Raw genomic sequence first — 18,837 nt, forward strand, 5'->3', positions numbered from 1 at the left:
AACATGCCGTGAGTGACTCACAAGCTTTTAAGCAGGAACTGGAAATATCTCAAATGCGTGTAGCGAAGCATGAAGAGCTCTACAGTCAGAACTCAGAGAGAAAGCAAAAAGGCTGCCAAAAAGAAGCAGGGACGGAAAGACAGGATGGAGGGAGGTTTTGCTTTGGAAACTTAAGAACAACCTTGCTTTTTAAAGAATAACTCAAGGTCAAGTGTCCGGCGTACATAAGGAGGAGTCAGGACAGAGTCAGACAGGCTGGAGTGAGGAAGAGGGCCAATAAAGGTTGCTGACTGATAAAATAGCGTGCTTGTTTTTGGGAGATCCGTCCTTTTGTCAATCCGTCTGTCTTCCGGGAGTTCCCCTGTGAGATTAATGTCCTGCCATCAAATTCTAGACTCCCTCCTGTCAAACACACGCTCCAAAGCCTATTTATAACCAGACACCCTCTCACAAACACTAATGAGTCTCTGGGTGACAAATGGATTTGGAGGACACCTTGCACACCGGCTTCCTCCACTCTGCTCCTTCTTCCTCCATCGCTCATCCAGCCCTTGGCCCCAATGGCAACTTCTTGCTTTTTCCCTCTCACCCCATTTCCCTGTGTCCAAACATCCTCCTGCCCCACTTCTCTCCACGCTTCCTCCAGTTTTAACTTGGTTTTCAACACTCACCTTAAACCATCAATTTGCCTCCTCTCCACCAACCTCCTTCTGCCAGCCTCTGTATTCCCTTCTTGGTCTGTGGCTTTCGAAGTGTCACCCACCTCTATTCTTAGCTTCTCTCTTTCCGTAGCTGCCTTTGTTTCTCAGTCTTCCTCTCTGTCAATCTCAATCTCTCTCTGTCTCTCAGCTAGTTGTGAGTCAGTGCTAGTGCTTACTGGATTAGCCATGGGCTGCTCTGCCAAGTGCTCTGGGGCTCTGGGAACATTTAACAATTGTCAGATTTCAGTTTCATTCATCCAGCAGGTGGCAGGAAGGAAGAGGGGGGGGGGGACTATCACTGAAGTAGAGACATTTCTTGATGTCTCAATTTATATAAATAGGTGCTTTATTCTCACTTGTTAAAGAGCTATAGCCCGCCACAGGAGACTTGCTTTAGCTCCTAAGGTGTCGGTGCCTGTGTGTCCAGAGAGGCAGCTCTCCCTGTGGATGTGATTGGCAGCACGACGCCTGAAGGTTGAAGGAAAAATTCCAATCCGATTGCCCTTAGGAATCCTGATAAATGCCATTTTTAACTTGGGTATCAGTGACCAGAAAATGTTAGCATGTCTGCATCAAACGCCCCGCAGCCATTGATCATATCATACAATACAGTATGTAGCTAAAAATATACTAGCAGGAACATTGTGGGAGTGATTCTTATTTGTTAGCAAAAAACAAAGCAAAGTAACCAAACTGCACCAGGATACATTTGAAGTTGTCTCATTTTCGGTTTGATCGATTTTGACTGCTGCAGCTGAAGGAAAGTTTTGAAGAGGCGGTAGCAACATTCACTAATCCTTGTCCTGCTGTGCTCAGCCATTTAGGAGTGAGCTGAGACACTGAGGTTAGTCTAGAAGGAGACTTTTTTTTCTGGACTTTCATCCAGTAAAACTGCAATTTATAGCAAAAACCTCTTTTGATATACGTATAGGTTTCATTTTCCCCTCAACCCATTCATTTTCATTTAACTTGTCCAAGCCTGACCTGTGGTTTGTACCTCTCCTCTGTGGGTGAAACAAGAGTATGCCTGTTTGGTTGTTGTTTATAACACCGGGCTTGTCAGGGGGCTGTCTTTGCTGTTTTTGTTTGTTGCAGTGGGCGCTGTGTTGTGTTGGCAGTGACAGCTTGTTAACGTCTAACTCGTCATCTCCTCCTCCTCTTTCGTGCCAACTGGCTGCTCTTCCCCGCTCACCTACAGTACATCACCATAGAAACCCACGCATCCATCTGTACGGCTGCCCCGCCCCTTCATCCCTCTGCACACCAATCCAAATCAGACGCTCAAAACAAATGCAGCACCGGTGGAGACGAGAGATAGAGAGGGAACGAGGCATGCCAGGGAGGGAATAATGCAGTGTTGACTTTAAGCAGACAGAATGAGCTGATACCCCTTGATGCATGTGCACTAAGATCAATGAAAGTGAATGACTGAATGGAAAAACCTGCATCCAACCATATGTGGCATACATTACTGCATGGCCATTAGTGTCTGGACTAATGTGGTGTACAGAAGGATAGCCGGTCAATGATACACACAAGAGGCAGAGAAGTGATGGATAGAGCAGGATGTACAAATGGAACTTATATCTCTGAGTCAGGTAGGGTAATGGTTATACAATAACAGTACATAAGAGCACAATGATATGGAATAATGGTGGAGAATGTAGAAATTAAAGCGTGCTATTTTTGCATCACTATAATGTAACTGAGTAAAAGAAATACAAGCTACAGAAGACACAATTATTTGACTCTCAAGGTGCATATGCTTCATATTCTTCTTCTTCTTCAATAAAAATATTTAAAAAACATACTAAGTGTTTAAACTGCATTGTCCACAAGGATAATTCAACAGACTTCAACAGACTTACAAGACACCAAAAAATACAGTTGCAGTTAATTTTGCATTCCTTCCGCCACAGCACCAATAGATATACTTTCTTCTTGGCACTGCTCACTTACATGTTTTTTTTTTAAATTTAAGTTTGTACAAAACATGAACACACCATCTTTCCTTTATACATGAGGAACAGTTTGTGCTAAGCATTGTGACTATTAAATGTTATCCACTAACTACCTAACAAACTAAGAGTAACAAGTTACATGAATGATGAAATCTTTTCATCCTCTCATATAATACAATATGACAATGACTAATATAAATTATGTTTTCATTGGCTGTTGTTCTGTCTCTACACACGACCACACACTAAAGTAAAAGGGAACGTCATGTCTGTCAGGTACTGCCTTTTTCTTGCCCTCTCCTCTGTGAGGAGACAAACAGGCAGGCAACAGAGGATGACGGGAGATGTGAGGCAGAAGGCGGAGCTGCTGTTTTGCAGCGTTTTGACGAGCTCCTCTGTAGCCCACTTTGTGATATCCTCTGGGGACTGGTGAAACAAGCAATTACTCCAACACCCCACTAGGGACTGCTGTGTGCCGCTCATCTCCCCACTCGTTCTGGGATCATAAGAGGTGTGACAAACCCCTCCCAAACAGGCTGGAATGCCTGATATTGGATTTCATCTCTGGTCTTTAAAGTGTTTACTTCAAATACAGATGGCGTCTTTGTATTTGTGACACTGTTTCAACATGTGAGTCTAACTCCTCTTAGATCAGGGTTTAGTGTTAACACACACAAAATGCTTTCAAAATGTGATTTGAAGATAAAAGTTTAAAAGGAGGTTTAATTTTGATTTAGTTAACATCACAGCCTTCAACAGTAAAATTCATTTCCTTTCAGGCAGCCCTAGGAAAATCCACCACCTGCCTCCAACCCTATGATTCTCCATTTGTCTTTCCTCTGATGCCAGTTGACAGAGAGCAGTTTGTACTGTGACACATGACTATCAGCATCATAACACAGTCTGTGCCATGTTGACTCGACAACTTGTAATCTCTGCTTCCCTGCTTGTGCCACATCTGTCACTGGCTGTGTCTCTCACCAACATGCTTGTGCAACCTTACACTGTATGCTTGTTGGAAAAATTTGTGTGTGCGTGTGTGTGTGTGTGTGGGTAGCTACTGCGACGTTTTGGAACAGCTGACCTGTTGTCAAGGCGACCGATCCGCAGTGACAGCCGCTGTCATACTCGGCTCAGCTAATGACTGGCTGTTTTGATTGATCCCTTTTATTTCTTTTTCAGTTTCTTGAAGGTAATTTTTTTTGCCTCTTGCTATTTTAATTAAAAATAATTCTGGCAGTAGCATTCCAATTAAACTGTCAGGGTAATTCCCGTCGAAGAGGAAAATTGCCCCTGTTATTCCTATTATTTGAAGAAAATCTGCACTTCTGTTACTGTGTGTGTCTCCCCTGCCAGGTAGCAGACAAGAGATAATTATATGAACCCAGCTTCTTTTCCAAGGGTCAACAAACCCTGTAGTGATAAGGACAACTGTTAAAGGAGATGTGTTTTGCTTCTAGCAGTTTAGGCTTGTTCAGAGGCTATTAAAGTCATTCATTGTCTATGTCTTCACCAAGCATCATCCCAATTTGTGCTCTTCAGTTTAACCTTTGCCACTCTCCCTGAGGTCCTCATGTTTGGCCTTGTTTGCAGAGCCTCTGCTGGTGCTGCATAGATTTAAGTGCTAATCACCTGGCACCCAGCTACCTCTGCACACCTGTCACCAACAGACACACCACCAAAAGACTCTATATGCCTATTTGTCAGCTACAGAAACTGTCATCACCAGCTACTGCACATTTGTCTGCATTAAAAGTCAAATATCGAGGCTATTGCTTAGATTTAATATCATATCAAGTACAATGACACTTGCAAATGTTATAATCCCATTATATCATAATGCTTCTGAGTGAAATGCAGCCAAAGTCTGTGCCAGCAGTGCTTTTGTGACAGCAGCAGATGAACTCCAAACTCATTTTTCTCAGTTTCACTGCCCACAGTCGCTTCTGTTCCGCTCGTGGAGCTGAATACGTCCTCTCTTTAACATTCCCCTTGTTTTTCGGCACATTTCCACCGCTGCTGCCTACATCTGTTCTAGTAAATCATTTAATCAGCTGATGTAAGTGCTGAATGAATTTCAGTATGTAATGTAATTCACCACTTTGATTGATAACCCATGGCCAGAGCCTAACTAATCTGACAACAGATGTGCTCCTGTGGGAGAGTGCTTGTTAGGTTAGCCCGTTGGCTCTGTCTGGAATGAGAATGGCAGCGTGCTAATACTACAAGAAGAGGCTTGGCAGCAGGTCTGCCGGGAGTGGAGGCAACAAAGTACATGTCAGAGCCAGCTCAGTAATCCTGCCCCATAAAAGAAGTAACCTTAACAGTGCTGCTCCACCAACAGCTGAGATCCCCTTATTTAACCAGCAGCGATGACAAGATTTACTGCAAATTACACATCATTACACGTTCATTAGGAAACCTTAGGCTCCCAATCTTAGCAGCACAAATCGGGTTTTGGCTTTCACTCCACTGGAATAATAATATAATAATAATAATCTTATTTTGGTGCTTAAGTGTTTAATTAGATACAAGAATAACAACATAAAACAGTAGATACTATTTGCAATTACCTTGCCTTTCTACTAGAGTGCTGTGTTTTTCTATTTGGCAGTGGAACCTGCCAATTAATTGGGGTTAATTCAATAGTAAATCAATTAAATAAAGTTAATAATTGAGTAAGGTTTTTAGTGTTGGCAGTCAGCCTCTGAACATTAATATCAGTGCCATCATTCTTTGGTCTCACAGATCTGAAAAGCTCACAGTTCAGTTGTTATTGGAGGGAGTATTTTATCTGTAATGTGACTGTATCGTAACAGTAGTTTTGTCTGTGCCATCTTAAACCTTCAGTTTGATTATATTTGTAACTCCTTAACAGTTTTTCATACTTGTGCATGTACCACAAGCCATGATTTTTCATGTTGCGTTCCCTTTCTTATTTTTTTCACACCTCTTCTCATTATGTATCTGCTGGTTTTGCCCAAGGGAGCATTTTTAAGAGATTTTGAACTTGAAAGTTGGTTCTTGCTGTATCCATCCTAGCTCTCGCTTTCCTACATACAGTTTGGAAGTTTTGACAGTCTTGGTAACATACCTGCAGAAGGCTGTTGTACAATCTGTCTGATGTTGCCAGTGAGTTGGCCTGTAGAGGTGAGAAACAGTAAGAGGTTCTGACCTGTCCAGGCCAGCTTCACGAACCTGCAGTCATTCTCAGTTTAATTGCTGTGTGGGGTGGACCACAAAAGCAATTTGATCAAATGTATTTTTAATATAATAATAACTGGTGAGCCTGTTGAAAGATAGAAAAATGTTCCTTACCGCATGCTGCCATGCATGTAATCCATCTAAACATCTTTCGAGATTTCGCTCTTCTGATGGATTTGAGCTTGCTCTTTCTGCGAATGGGTCTCCATGCTGTGTACCTAGATGAGCCTCCTGAATTTGCACCCAAAATGCTGTCAAAACTTTCATTTATAATTGCCAACGCAGCCTCCATAATTCTCGACCGGGAAAAAGGCGCGGAAAACACACAAAACCTTAAAAAAACAAAATAAAACGACCCCAAATCACAGAGATGCCGATTAGCACGGGACTAATGTTATCACATGACCTCTGTGTTTGGTGAAATATGGTAGGTAATTTGCGGTGGAATTTTTACTTTACAAATTACGGACATGGCAGATTCGAACGGGATTAAGATCACAGACGACCTCCGCAATTATTACAAATTACTAGAGGTCCCTAGGTAATACTAGTTCCGTGCAAATAGGGCTATACTGTACGTAAATAGATTTCTAGGAATTTGTATTTTGCTCAAGCAATCGTGTTTGTAATTTTTTTGTTTGTCTCATTACATTTTGAAAGTATAACTGACATTTTATTACGGCACAAAATTAGCTCCAGGCACCAACCAAATGCTGGTAAAATATTCAACTTGTAGATTTGCTTCACTCACAAACCACAAAGACAATGGTGATCTATTGAGTGGCTGGTAAAATTTTAACCTTCACTATAACCATTTGGCCAGTAGACAAAAAAGTTAGTTAGTTTTGCACCTTACATTTTATATTAATAATTCTTATTTAACCTTTATTTGTTCAGGGCAGGTTGGCTGAGCAGCAGCGCCCTGTTAACAGTTGAATTAAATGACAAACCTAACAAGGACAGACACAGATATTAATAAAACAGAGAGAAGACAGTATACAATGTGCAGGCTCAGGGAAAATAGTCACAAGCAGGTGGAGAAAGATTATTAGGAATGTTCTTGAAGTTACATAGAAACTTTGCAGTTTATTATATTTACTTTGCTTTTACTTAAAAGTGCCTTGTGGAGGTTTTCTTTTTACATTTAGTTTTACTCACCAAACAGCATTGTGTGTATCCCAGAGGTCTAACAAACTTGTAGTTGTCTGCTTTTCCTTCCTCATAAAACATTTTCATAGCTATTGTTTTTTTGAAAATTTTGAAGTAGGCGTTGTTCCTTTCCACGTTTACTTGTTAGCAGTCTTCTTCTTTCCCGCCTTATTTCTTGATCTTGATCTGTGCTGTAGATCAGTAGAATAACGTGAAACCATTGGCTGGAATGTGTATGTGTGCACATGACAAAACAGGGACCCACTCATAAAAACATGGCTCCATAGTGCTAGTAGAAGAATTTGAGAACAGGCTGACAGAAACACAACATTGAAGTTACCTTATAAAGTTTGAATGTTGTCACAACAGCTACTTCTGTCATAGTTATTTTTGAATTTTTATATATATTTTTTTTTCAGGCATTAACATCTGTCATTTTAGATACCTGCTGTTCCCCACCTGTAGTTACATTCCCGCCAATGTCTGTCAACTGATCCACTCACCCACCAGCACACCTGTTCCCCATTTTCTCATTATCTCACATGCATATGAACCCAACCCTTTTCACATTGTCTAATGTACTACCCAGTCTTAGCGTTCCATCCTTAGTTCCTGTTTCTTGCATGCCTGTTCTTGACCACAGACCTGCTCCTTGCCTGCTTATTTGCCCCTTGCTGATTGATTACCAGCTTTCAACTCTTAACAACTGCTCTGCCTCTAAGTCCAGCTTTTCAGCCCACATCCCTTTGTGGAGAACTGCTACAAATGCCCTAATGTCAAACAATAACTTATTTTCACATCACAGGGAAATAATATTAGCATTTGTTTGAAATGTGTTAAAAAAAAAAAAAAATCCTAATGTTGAGACTGAACCGTTACAGTAAATTTGTTGGTCATAAAACTAAAATGGATGAATTAAAAGTGTCTGCAGTGTTGGGTGATAATTCTCAGTGGCTTAATCACTGTGAGCTTCCCGTTTCACATTATATGTAGTTAGTGATTCATTGTTAATATAAAACATATAGATTAGTGGAGCTTTAAGTATGCAATTTAATTACTTTTTACACAATTTCTTACACCACTAATACAGTATGTATTTCAGGCAAGACATCGCAACACATTCCTACTGTACACACAAAGCAGAAAAAAAATTGTGAAAAGATTAATAACTCCCTCACTGCCTTCTCCTCTGGCGTTGCACCCTCCTTCATAATAACCCTGCTCATCTCATGAATATGCAGACTTTCTATGTATCAGCTCAGATAGAGAAGGCTTCTTAAATCTTCCATTTATGTCCTAAGATTTTCTTTGCTGCTTAAGCTGGTCGACCAGATTTCACCCCATCAGTCATATTTCTGTTAGTGGGTGCTTTGCAGCATTTTATGCGCCAACGTGGATCTGGATGTCTGTGTGACTGTGTGTGCAGGTATGCATGTGCTGTACTGTTAATATTATAGGGCCTATGGGACACATAATGACCTATTAGACCTGAGCGATTTATTATGGAGTCCTTGGCAGCCATCACAGGGGTGTATCCATTACCAGTGACCTCTACCTGAGTGTTTTTCTGCCCCCTTTTTTTAGTTTTAGTTTGTCAACAGTGACTCCTCCTATCTGTCAGGCGAGGCGATGCATGTGTGTTCTTAAGGGGGTATGTTGCGATGTGTAAGCATGATAAAAGAACAGTTGGCAGATTCTGATTGGAAGAGTGTTTTTATGCACCTGCCTTAGCCAGAATTGGCCTGTTTGCATGATAAACAGCCACTGTCAACCCCTCAGGAAAGTCTTCTGTTTTGTCAGAATAAATTAATATTTCTTCATTTGAGAAAGCGACTCGAAAGCACACCGGCCACTTCTCTTATATTGAAGTAGTACCTCCATTTCTGAAAGCTGCATGATAAATTTAACTTGTACGTATAGATATTTTAGTGTTTGCTGTCTTTCTTTGTGGCTAAATATTAGCGTGTTACACTGTGAATATACTTTAGGCTGTATATGAAAGTCCACTTGGGGTTTAAAGTTACATTTGTTGATTTGATGTAGCAGATGGTGAAAAAAGGTAGTTGCCCTCCAGCTGCTGTTCCTTCAGCCTTGCTGAATATCACTATGGATACGGGAAGTCCACTGTGGGTACAGCAATACTGCAGACAAAAGGACAGTAATGTATGGTGAGGTGGCCCTTAAATTAAAGGACCTTTGTTTCAGCAAGAATCTGCCTTGTTGATGCTTAATAACTTACCAGCACCAGATGCTTTTCTGTAACTGACACTATGCTCTGATCTCCATGAGGGCAGGGTCAGGCAGGAAGAGATTTTCCCAGCAGTGATCAATAAGGTATCACATTAACAGTAATAATGATGGATGGTCATTTAGCATGTACATATGCAAGTAGTTCAGGAAATATTAGACAGGTCTGCACTTTACCTTCCATCTGTGCCAAGCTCTGTTTGCGTGTGTGTGTGTGTGTGTGCGTTTATGGTAGATCTTTACGTACATGTGGCGGTGCGCCAAGCTTATTACATTGCCCTGTATGTGGTTGTATTGTCAGCAATAGTTGTGACGATATGTTATGATGACTCAGGAGTCTGCCGCCCAATGGTTAGAACAGGGAAAGTGAATGAGAAAGTGGCTAACTCATAAAAACAGGTGTCACCATTAAGACTGCCTGTTGTAAGTTATCTCTTCAATTCTTTATCCAAATTCTTTTTACCAGAGTGCAGACTTCAAATCATACTATACAACAGGATAACGTAAATAGATGTTTATGACTTGAAATGGCAACAACAATAACTGTAAGTATGTGAGAATTTGTTGTGATTAATCTATAGCATGTAGAAACAGTAGTATGGTGCTGAAGATTGATTTAAACTGCACTACATTCCTCTCCATGCAGTGTTGTTTAGAAATGAGGCATCTTCGACCTGTGACTACCAGTCAGCGCTACGCCCTGTGGAGCTCAGAGGTCCTGGCACTACTGTCAGAGGAGGTGCAACTCTTTGAAGTAGCTCTATGTGCAGGCAGGCATGGAGTCTCCACACTCCCCAAACATCATATTTTCCATCTACCATCTCTTAAACTCCATTACCTCCGCCTGTCTCCATCTACTATCTTATTGAACGTAGCTTCCGCCCCCCCAGTGAGGTAAACTGAGCAGCACTGATGTAATGAGGTGTGGCTGGATTGTCTTCCTCTTCACATCCAGTGGCAGTCATGTGCTGACTGACCTGGTTCAACAACAGGCTGTAATTAAGAGGCTCTCTCACCTGCTGCTGGCCTGCTGTTATTCCAGAAAAAGACAGCCGGCTTTTACCAGGATGACAAGTGAAACAAAGAGGTGCATTATGCCTGCTTTCTCTCTCTTTCTCGCTCTGTCTGTGACACTTATATATCATCTCTTGAATTTATCCTCCAGTTGAGTACACACATTTGTTTTCAGCTACAGACAGCCCCAGAGATGTTGCCATGGAGCCATAGCATGCTCTAATTGTCTGAGTGTGTGCTATTGTGTATTAACAGGTGCTTTAGTGGATCCATATTACTGTTGCAATTTTAACTTGGCTGCCTCCACAGTATTCCCCAGCATTACCCAGGGAAACTAAGTTTGGAGGTGGGAGGGTTGGTAAGTGGGTAAGAGGCAGATGGACAGACAGAGGAGCGCAATAGGTGAAAAGATGGGCACGTCACTTCTTATTGTATATGTTTTAATAATCAAAAGGCTGTTCCAGTCACCTTGTGCAGAGCAACAGATTGCAGTTGTCTCTGTCAGTTGTGTGAGGCAGCCTGGATTGTCTCAGCCGGCTATATCAAGCAATACAGACATGCAGGCTGACCTTCTTCTGATGGCTTGCTCTCACTGCCCAGCTGTCAATTTCACCCCTTTTAACTCCCCTCTCCTCACACAGCAGTGCCTCAGAGCTTTCAGAGATTGCCTTAATGGAGAGAAAAAAGTAAATTGCACATGCCTGGCGGGTTATGTGTTTTTATACCTGGAGCCTCATTGTTTTAAGTGAAGATATAGCGAGATAATAGAGATGGAAACAAAAGTTTCTCTTTCAAGTTTAGACTCTTTTTTTTGCTGGCTATTAATTGAAATCCAAATGTCTGCTTTAATATATCTGCGGTAGTGAAATTTGAGGTTTGTGTGACAGCATGCAGTCAATCACCAGTCACTTGTTTCTTTAGTAATTTTGTAATTAGTAATTATGTAGCAGGGACAGTCATTGCAGCAACGACATCATACAGAGTCAACAGCTAGCACATGAGCTGGTTTTGTGTTAATCTTACAGGCTATATAAAAGTCCTCATATGGCATATGGGTATATGGCCCTCAGCTGTCATTTTAGGACTTAATACATGTGGAACTGCAGCCCCCTAGTTGGTTCTTGAGTTGTAACCTGCAGGCTTTTTAGAGGCCTGATTGGTGGTTTTTCAGAAGGTTATATTTAATCCAGCCATGCCCCTTTCTCCTTCTAGTTATTTGTTTTAACTGTTCCCACTGGAGCAAATAGAGTTACAATTGCCAACAGCTCTAGGTCTTGCTGATTGACTTGTTTCCTGTTGCCTGTAACCTTAATAGGCTAGTGCTGGATTTGCTGTTTTCACCTACTTCTATTCAATTTTACCTCTTCCCTCCTTCTTCTCTGGTTAATATTCAGCTGGTCTATCCGCTCTGTGCTGTCACAGCCGGCATCCCACAAGGAGCCCTGCCATGCTTGCAGTAAATTAGGCTGTGTATCAGAGGGAAGAGCTTGCCTGCCTTCCCCAACCATCTGCATAACAACAGACCTTCTACGGAGGGCACTGCACTATCAGAGACAAAAAAAAAAAAAAGTGTCTGCTTTTAATAACACGATTCAACATTGGAGAATAAAAGTAGTCACAAGAATAATTCCCTTAAAGTGAAAAAAATAAAAATATGACAACACATAGATAATTAGAAGAATAGATTATTGAATGCTTGATTTAATTGTAATAAAGAGTGAAAGGCCACTGCATGGTTATCTGTTAAAACAACAGAAGAAAGAAAAGTAATTGTATTGCTAACATTACATAATTGTCGGTTAAAAAAATCCGCAACAGAACCACACAGAGGCTAAAAGCAATGTTAGTTGCAAAGTTGATAAACAAATTAATGAATACATATATTTTATTTATGTCAATCCTCAGAGAGCAGGCATTAAAAAGAGCAAACTATATGGTTTCAATGCAAGTAGAAAAAGTGCACATTGTCATTTATTGGCATTACTAAACATATTATTTTACACACTTATAAAAGATTGCTGTTAGAGAATTTCATGTAGATCATTAAAATAAGCATATCTGAAGTGCAAACACACTTCATAGTTCATGATGTTCTGGACGGAACGTTCTGTTTCAGGGACTGGGTGATATGTTTTTCGATTTATTACTGTCTTGGTTATTTATACACTGACGCCACTTCTTTTCCCTGATGTCTCACAGTGCACAGTTGAGACTATTAAAATCACAGCTAGAGAAGACCTTGTATGTGCCAAAGACGTGAGACAGACAGTATTTTAAATAATACACATAAAACATTTTTCAGGTACAAAGCCCTCATTTCTTTGATGTCTGAGAAACTAATTTACCAAAACGTTTTGTCTATATATATATATATACAGCAGCTGCTGTAATCACTCGTGCCTGATGAGCTACCAGGGGCACCCACTTTTTCCAATTTTTATTGATATTAGACCTGAAATGTTTTTTTAAAAGGGTTTGATAATGAAATAAGAATTTAATAGAAATGTATTGCACTTATCATGGTGTTTTCTAGCTGCCTTACTTTTTTGTGTTATAGAAACTATATGCTTACATCCTTTCAAATAATGCCTTTTCGAATACAACATTAATACAGGAGTGACCCAACCCTCAAGCTGTAGCCTCATATGTGACAATGGAGTCAAAATTCAAGTCCCTGTGAATTTTGATGTATGTGCAGTCTGTCGTTTTCTTATCATTCTTTGAGACTTGAAGCCTTTCTTACAGCCTCCACTCCCTCTGACCCAGTTGTTTAACAGGCCCAAAATATGAAGCTGCGCTGCCTGCCTCTTCCAAATCCATCAAAGCACACCCAATCCACTTTTCCTTCTCACCTCCTGATTCTTCATACCATATGTCCATACATATGATGAGCAGCAACTTCTCTTCTTGAGTTGAAAGAAAAAAAAACACCTTTCCTTCTGGAAGTATGAGGTCCAGCATTTGGCTGTGGTGAAACAGAATATTATTATGTATGCGTGTTGATAGTTGTTGTGGGTGGGTTGGCAAATACCTCATGTCACGGACTGAATTTCCCTACATATATAAATAACCTACTGAAGGCGGTGGAGACTGGTGACTCAAAAAGTGAAGTTGAGGATACGGCTGAGTGAAATGCAGGACGGATCTTCGTAATTGTGACAGAAAAATGACATTAAAAAATCCATTTGCCATCTTTCTCATGGATCGTATTCAGTCTGTGAACCAACCTGATGGAAAGAGGTTTAAGGCTTGATCTATTTTACATAAACCCACAGTCAGACCAAATGGAGCTAGACTGCTTAATCGGGCTGTATTGGTTGTTAGAAGTTGTTTTTTGGTTAGTTTGTTTTGCCTTGCAGTATCTTTTTCTCTGCACAGGTGATTTCTTCTTGCCTGTTTGTCTTGTCTTATCTCTCTGTGCCCACCACAGCAAGCTCTTTTTATTTAGGCAGGTTAATGCTCTTGACTGTGCTCTCTATCTTGGCAGTGCAGCCCAGGCCTCATTGGCTGTGCTCACAGATCTTATCTGTTTCAATTGTGGGCTCCTGTTGTCATTCAGGTTCTCTATTATTTTGTTGACCAACATGCTGCACCAGCTTCCTTGAATCTTTCCAGTTGCAATTTGGTCAGACCCAGACTTGCTGACAGACATTGCTTTCTTGTGATAAAGTGTTCACCAGAAACCCACCCCATGAAGGCTCTTTTATGTAGGTTTAAATGATGCTGGCATTGCGTGGGCTTGCACAGATTGTTTTGGCTGTCAGGGTTATTGTCTGCCAGCTTATGTGGAAATATATTGGCTGTGAATGACGAAAGTAAAGATGAATAACCTGTTCCCATTTTCTATTCTTACTCTCCTGCCCACACAACTTTTTCTCCCGCTGTGTTCAAGATGAGGGCTTTGTATACCCTGTACAGCTTTGGGAAATATATCCACAAACCGCACTGGAAACTTTTTGGGCTGTATTACCATCCAGCGTTACAAGGCAGGTGTTTGCAAGCCATCAACTTCTGTTTGGACTTAAACTTTCTTAAATGTAAAGCTATAAATGCTAGTAATATTGTTTTGTTGATGCAGTGTTTCATTCAGCTTTATGTATGTCTAGAGGCAGCATAGCCTACTCAGCTTTTCACTGTCGTTGTGGACGCTCAGTCACAATAATAAGCCATAGTGCATATGCTCAGCTTTGCCAGCCATTGTAATGGGGCCCTTGAGTCAGGTCCTTGTTAGCTGATGCACAATAAGCTCCAGCCTAATGAAGTGTAAACCAGAGATCTGGGAGGGTGCGAGCGGGCCAGATGAATATGGCCGGAGGCCTTGGTGCACAGCGGAGAGCTCAATGCTAATGCTATTAGCCAGGAGGTCACTCCATTTCACTTCACCCCTGCTCAGTTTATCAGCACTTCATAATGTGGTGGATGTAAGGGCATGGTGTTGAAACAGCAGATCACACTTGAGTGTGATATCGCTCTGAGAATGAATAGAGTGAGAAATGGGTTTACAACCAGCATGCAGTTTGATTGCAGCTGCATTTAAATGATTGCAGACCTTCTGCCCTTAACAGGGTTCCTTTGTGTTAAGGTTTGTCCACTGGAGAGTGTTGTAGCTCTGTTGGGCCTCCATCTGGCCAGCTTCCTCTTCTCTTCCTCTGCGTTCATTAACAGTCCATTTGTTGCTTTTGCCCCGAGGAAACTCCCTCTGCTGCTTACCCTTTCAGCTCATCCTGATGTTGCTGATGAGCCATTAATGTACAGATGGTCCACTTCATTCAGCCCTATTGAGCTTCAGCACCTTTTATTCTAACCAGTATTTTTATGTATCTCTGAATCGATTGTTTTTCTACCTGCTCAAAGTCTGAAGTTTATATGGAGTTGATTTGCCATTTGGTCAACAATTATAAATGTATTGTATTTTAAGAAACATTATCTATGAACAATTTCTTTGTAAAAAAAACATGATATACAATATTAATTTACCGTACTGCGGGCTATTGTAAGACACTTTTAGTATTCATAGCAAACCATTTCCCCATATGTTAACCCTTATGAATACATTATAATGCATGTATAATGCATTAACTAATTGTAATTCAGAGAAAGTGCTATTATTTCACAATAGCTCTTTTCTGATGGTCATGTTACGGTGTTTGGTGGCACATCTGTGCACAAACACACAAATTAACCCTTGGCATGTTTCTCTTCTAGCCAACGCCGGGGCCTGTTTTCCTAAGCAAGGTAACTCACCGGACAAATGGCTCCCTGCTTTTTTATCACGCTTCAAGTTCATTTGTTTTTCCAGTCACATATTTTTTGTGTAACCATACTGTCTCCTCCTGGCTGTCTCCCTTCCCTTCCTATGTGCCTTCCACCTCGGGCTGTGTTGTCTGTCAGTTAGAGCACTGATAAAAGGCCAAGGACTGTCAGAGTGATGCGCTTCCTTAAAAACGGACAGCAGAATCAGTAACCTCCAGACAAGAGACAGTGAGAATATGTAGAGAAAGTGGCAGAGGGTGTCAAGGGATGGAGGGAAAGCTCAGATAGATGGACAGGAGTTGGTGAGAAAGATCAAGAACAAGGACAGATATGAAAGAAGTGTTCCTTCATGTTCCCATCTGACTTTCAGTCGCCTAAATTTTCAGTATTTTGTTTTTCTCTGTTTCCTTAGAAAACAATGAAAGCCACTTAAGGTGACAAGCAGGCATATCACAATGGAATATCCAGCGAAACAAATTCAGTTTGAGCCTCTTCCTTTGATCTATTGCAGAAGCATTTTACTTTTCTCATTTTTCTTCCCTTCAGAACTTGAAATCAATAATTCTGCAAGGAACCGCTCCATCCTGGTGGCAAATAGTCTAACATCCCATCCCATTTTTTTCTCTCTCTCTCTCTCTCTCTCTCTCCCTCTCCCCCCTCTCTCTTTTTCTCTCTCTCCTCTCCTCTCTTTGCCTTATTTTTTCAACTCTCCTTCTCTCTGCTCCATTTGTTTCCACCTATGTGTGCCTGCTCTGTGTGTATGTACGTCTCCACCCTGAAACCTTTCTGCATGCTTGTGTGGGTGGCGATTCACCTCTTTCTTGCACATTTTCCACCCCTTCCTTCTTCCTTCCCTTCTTTCCTTCCTTTCCTTCATCCTCCCTTCCCTTCTGTCCTCGTCCCTCAGATCCCGAGCGTGGTGGCAGTCACATGATCTCCACAGATGACTTGGAATATCCACGGGAGTACCGGACGCTGGGGAACAGCGCTCGACGCTTCTCCAATGTGGGCCTGGTGCACACGTCGGAGCACCGCCACACCGTCAGCGCTGCCCAGAGCCTGGAGGCCCTGACCAACCTGCACAAGGCTGACATGGAACGCAAGAGGGACGCCTTCATGGATCACCTGAAGAGCAAGTACCAGCAGCAGCAGCAGCAGCTGCAGCATCCGCACCACAGCCCGCACCACAACCCGCCATCGCCCTCACCCTCCCACGCCAGCATGAGGGGTACGTCAGAGCGGTCTGCACGAGAACAGGTATGGGGTTCACCTCATTATGAGGATTTTTTACCCTTAAAAAAATGTTGACAATATACCATCCCAGTGTCATTGTTAAAATAATGTTAATGTATTAATTGATAAGTTTTGTGTTTTCTATTATTACTTTACTGTCATTTGTAGATACATAAGACTTAGTTTAGTGCTCAGTACGTGTTTCGTATGTGTTATTAAACTGGTCAATACTGTCAATATGGACGGAAAAGACCATCACATATATACGTAATAGTTCCTGTGGTATTATGTTATATGTGTGTTATAGGCAACAAAGAGTCTCTTGTCAGATAACATTCAGAGAGAACACAGCGTAATGTACACACTAATGCACATTGTACACAATGCTGCACACTGTACACAATGCTGCACATTGTACACACTGCTGCACATTGTGCTCATTGAAATAATTGAGGGAGAGAAAATAAATAATGGAAGGCTGTCAGGTGGTCTTTGTATCTGTGTTATCAGAGGTCATCATTAAACTGTCACAGCCAAGCTTTATTTCCCTGCTGCCAGAACCTGTAGAACATAGATGGGCAAGATTGGCACTGTTGAGGTGTGAAAAGAAAGACGAGAAGTCACACCAATACACACATTTAAAGCACATATGCTAATGCAGCTCTCAGAACACTTGAGGGTAATGTTTCTCCTGTGCTCTTTTTATCAGTCATTCTCCTCCTCCAAATGTAGTTTATACTTTGACCAGTTTCATGCCTCAACAACTTTCTCACATACACACACATGCACATACTGTGCTGTACACAAACATACTCCCTCTTTGTGTGAGCACCACTGCTGTGTGTGTATTTTAAAAAAGGGTAAATTCTGTGTAATGACGTGAAAGAGAAGCACATCAGTGGAGAGGGGAGGAAATGAAAGGTACAGAGCGAGTGAGTGAGGGTGGGCGGGTGAAAGACAGGTGGAGTCCATAGTTGCCGTGGCAACCTCTGCCATAAATGGCAAGTAGGGATATCGCATTGCAAAGGTCAGGTTGTGCAGAGAAGGAGGAATTGTACCCTAATGAAGACAGAGAGGAGAGAGGAACAACGAGCTGAAGGCAGACAGTTAAAAAAAAAAAGCCAGGAGAGTGGACATATCCTGAAGTGACAGGGCATTTTCACTGCACAGGGGAGGAAGCAGCAATGCCCAGGATTCCTTGTCATCTTGTGGATGTGCGAAGCATGGACAGCAAGGAAGGAGGGAGGGGGGGAGGAGCTGGAGAGGAGCGCAGCATCCAGTCAAGCAGCCCGCTGCTCAATTAGCCAGCACCAGCAGGAACCAGCCACCCATCTGCGAAGGAGTTAATCGGCTGGTGTTGTAATGAATTAAATAAAGAGTTTCCACCGCATGTGCTACTGGAGAGCGAGACAGAGAGAGAGGGAGAGAGAGGGAGATTTAGTAAGGGAGAGGGAGGGAGGGTTAGAGAACCAGAGGGAGGGAGAGACGGGCAAAAACACGATGAGGAATAGCTGCACCTGACGGACAGCCTGGGATGACTGGAGTGGTGGACAGGCACAGGTGCACTGCAGGTGAGACTGGACTGGAAGCTTGTAACTGGAAGCTGGAGGCTGTTATAGTGTGTGTGTGTGTGTGTGTGTGTGTGTGTGTGTGTGTGTGTGTGTGTGTGTGTGTGTGTGGGATAAAGATGTACCAACCGGGATTAGATTCCACGCCTGTTGTGTTTGTTGTGGTTGTTGTGGTGACGGTGTGCATATGCTCAGAGACCCAGGCTAGACGAAGGCTGAGTGGACGATATTGTAAACTGTATACAGAGCCTTTTGTGCGTCTGTTGGGGTGAGCGTTAATTTGCTGTGCAGACTAGTGCAGGTAAAGAAAGAGAAAGAAAGGGAGAGAGGCTTCGGTAACGTCATGTCACCAAACTAGACTGGAGGAGGATTGAGGGGGAAAGCGTAAGAATGATTGAAATGGGGGGCGGGGGTACAGAGAGGATGACGACATGAGAAAGAAACAGGGGTGGAGGAGGGGTGGTGTGAGTGCAGCCTGCTTTACATGCAGGTCAGGTAATGCACCGC

At 42.1% G+C, this 18,837-nt stretch overlaps 1 protein-coding gene across 12 annotated transcripts in view; it reads left to right on the plus strand.

Annotated features, from left to right (window-relative positions):
• Positions 1-18,837, plus strand: part of srcin1a (SRC kinase signaling inhibitor 1a) — a 101,448-nt gene that overhangs the window by 40,077 nt on the left and 42,534 nt on the right. For 11 of the 12 annotated variants that reach the window (XM_051387166.1, XM_051387162.1, XM_051387164.1 and 8 more), the window contains exons 2-3: positions 15,482-15,511; positions 16,437-16,786. In XM_051387166.1, coding sequence (XP_051243126.1) covers positions 15,482-15,511; positions 16,437-16,786 — 380 coding nt within the window. The remainder of the gene's footprint in view (positions 1-15,481; positions 15,512-16,436; positions 16,787-18,837) is intronic. The other variant, XM_051387168.1, reaches the window with a different exon arrangement.

This window comes from Dicentrarchus labrax, unplaced genomic scaffold (genome assembly GCF_905237075.1).
Source record: "Dicentrarchus labrax unplaced genomic scaffold, dlabrax2021, whole genome shotgun sequence".
Lineage (NCBI taxonomy): Eukaryota > Metazoa > Chordata > Actinopteri > Moronidae > Dicentrarchus > Dicentrarchus labrax.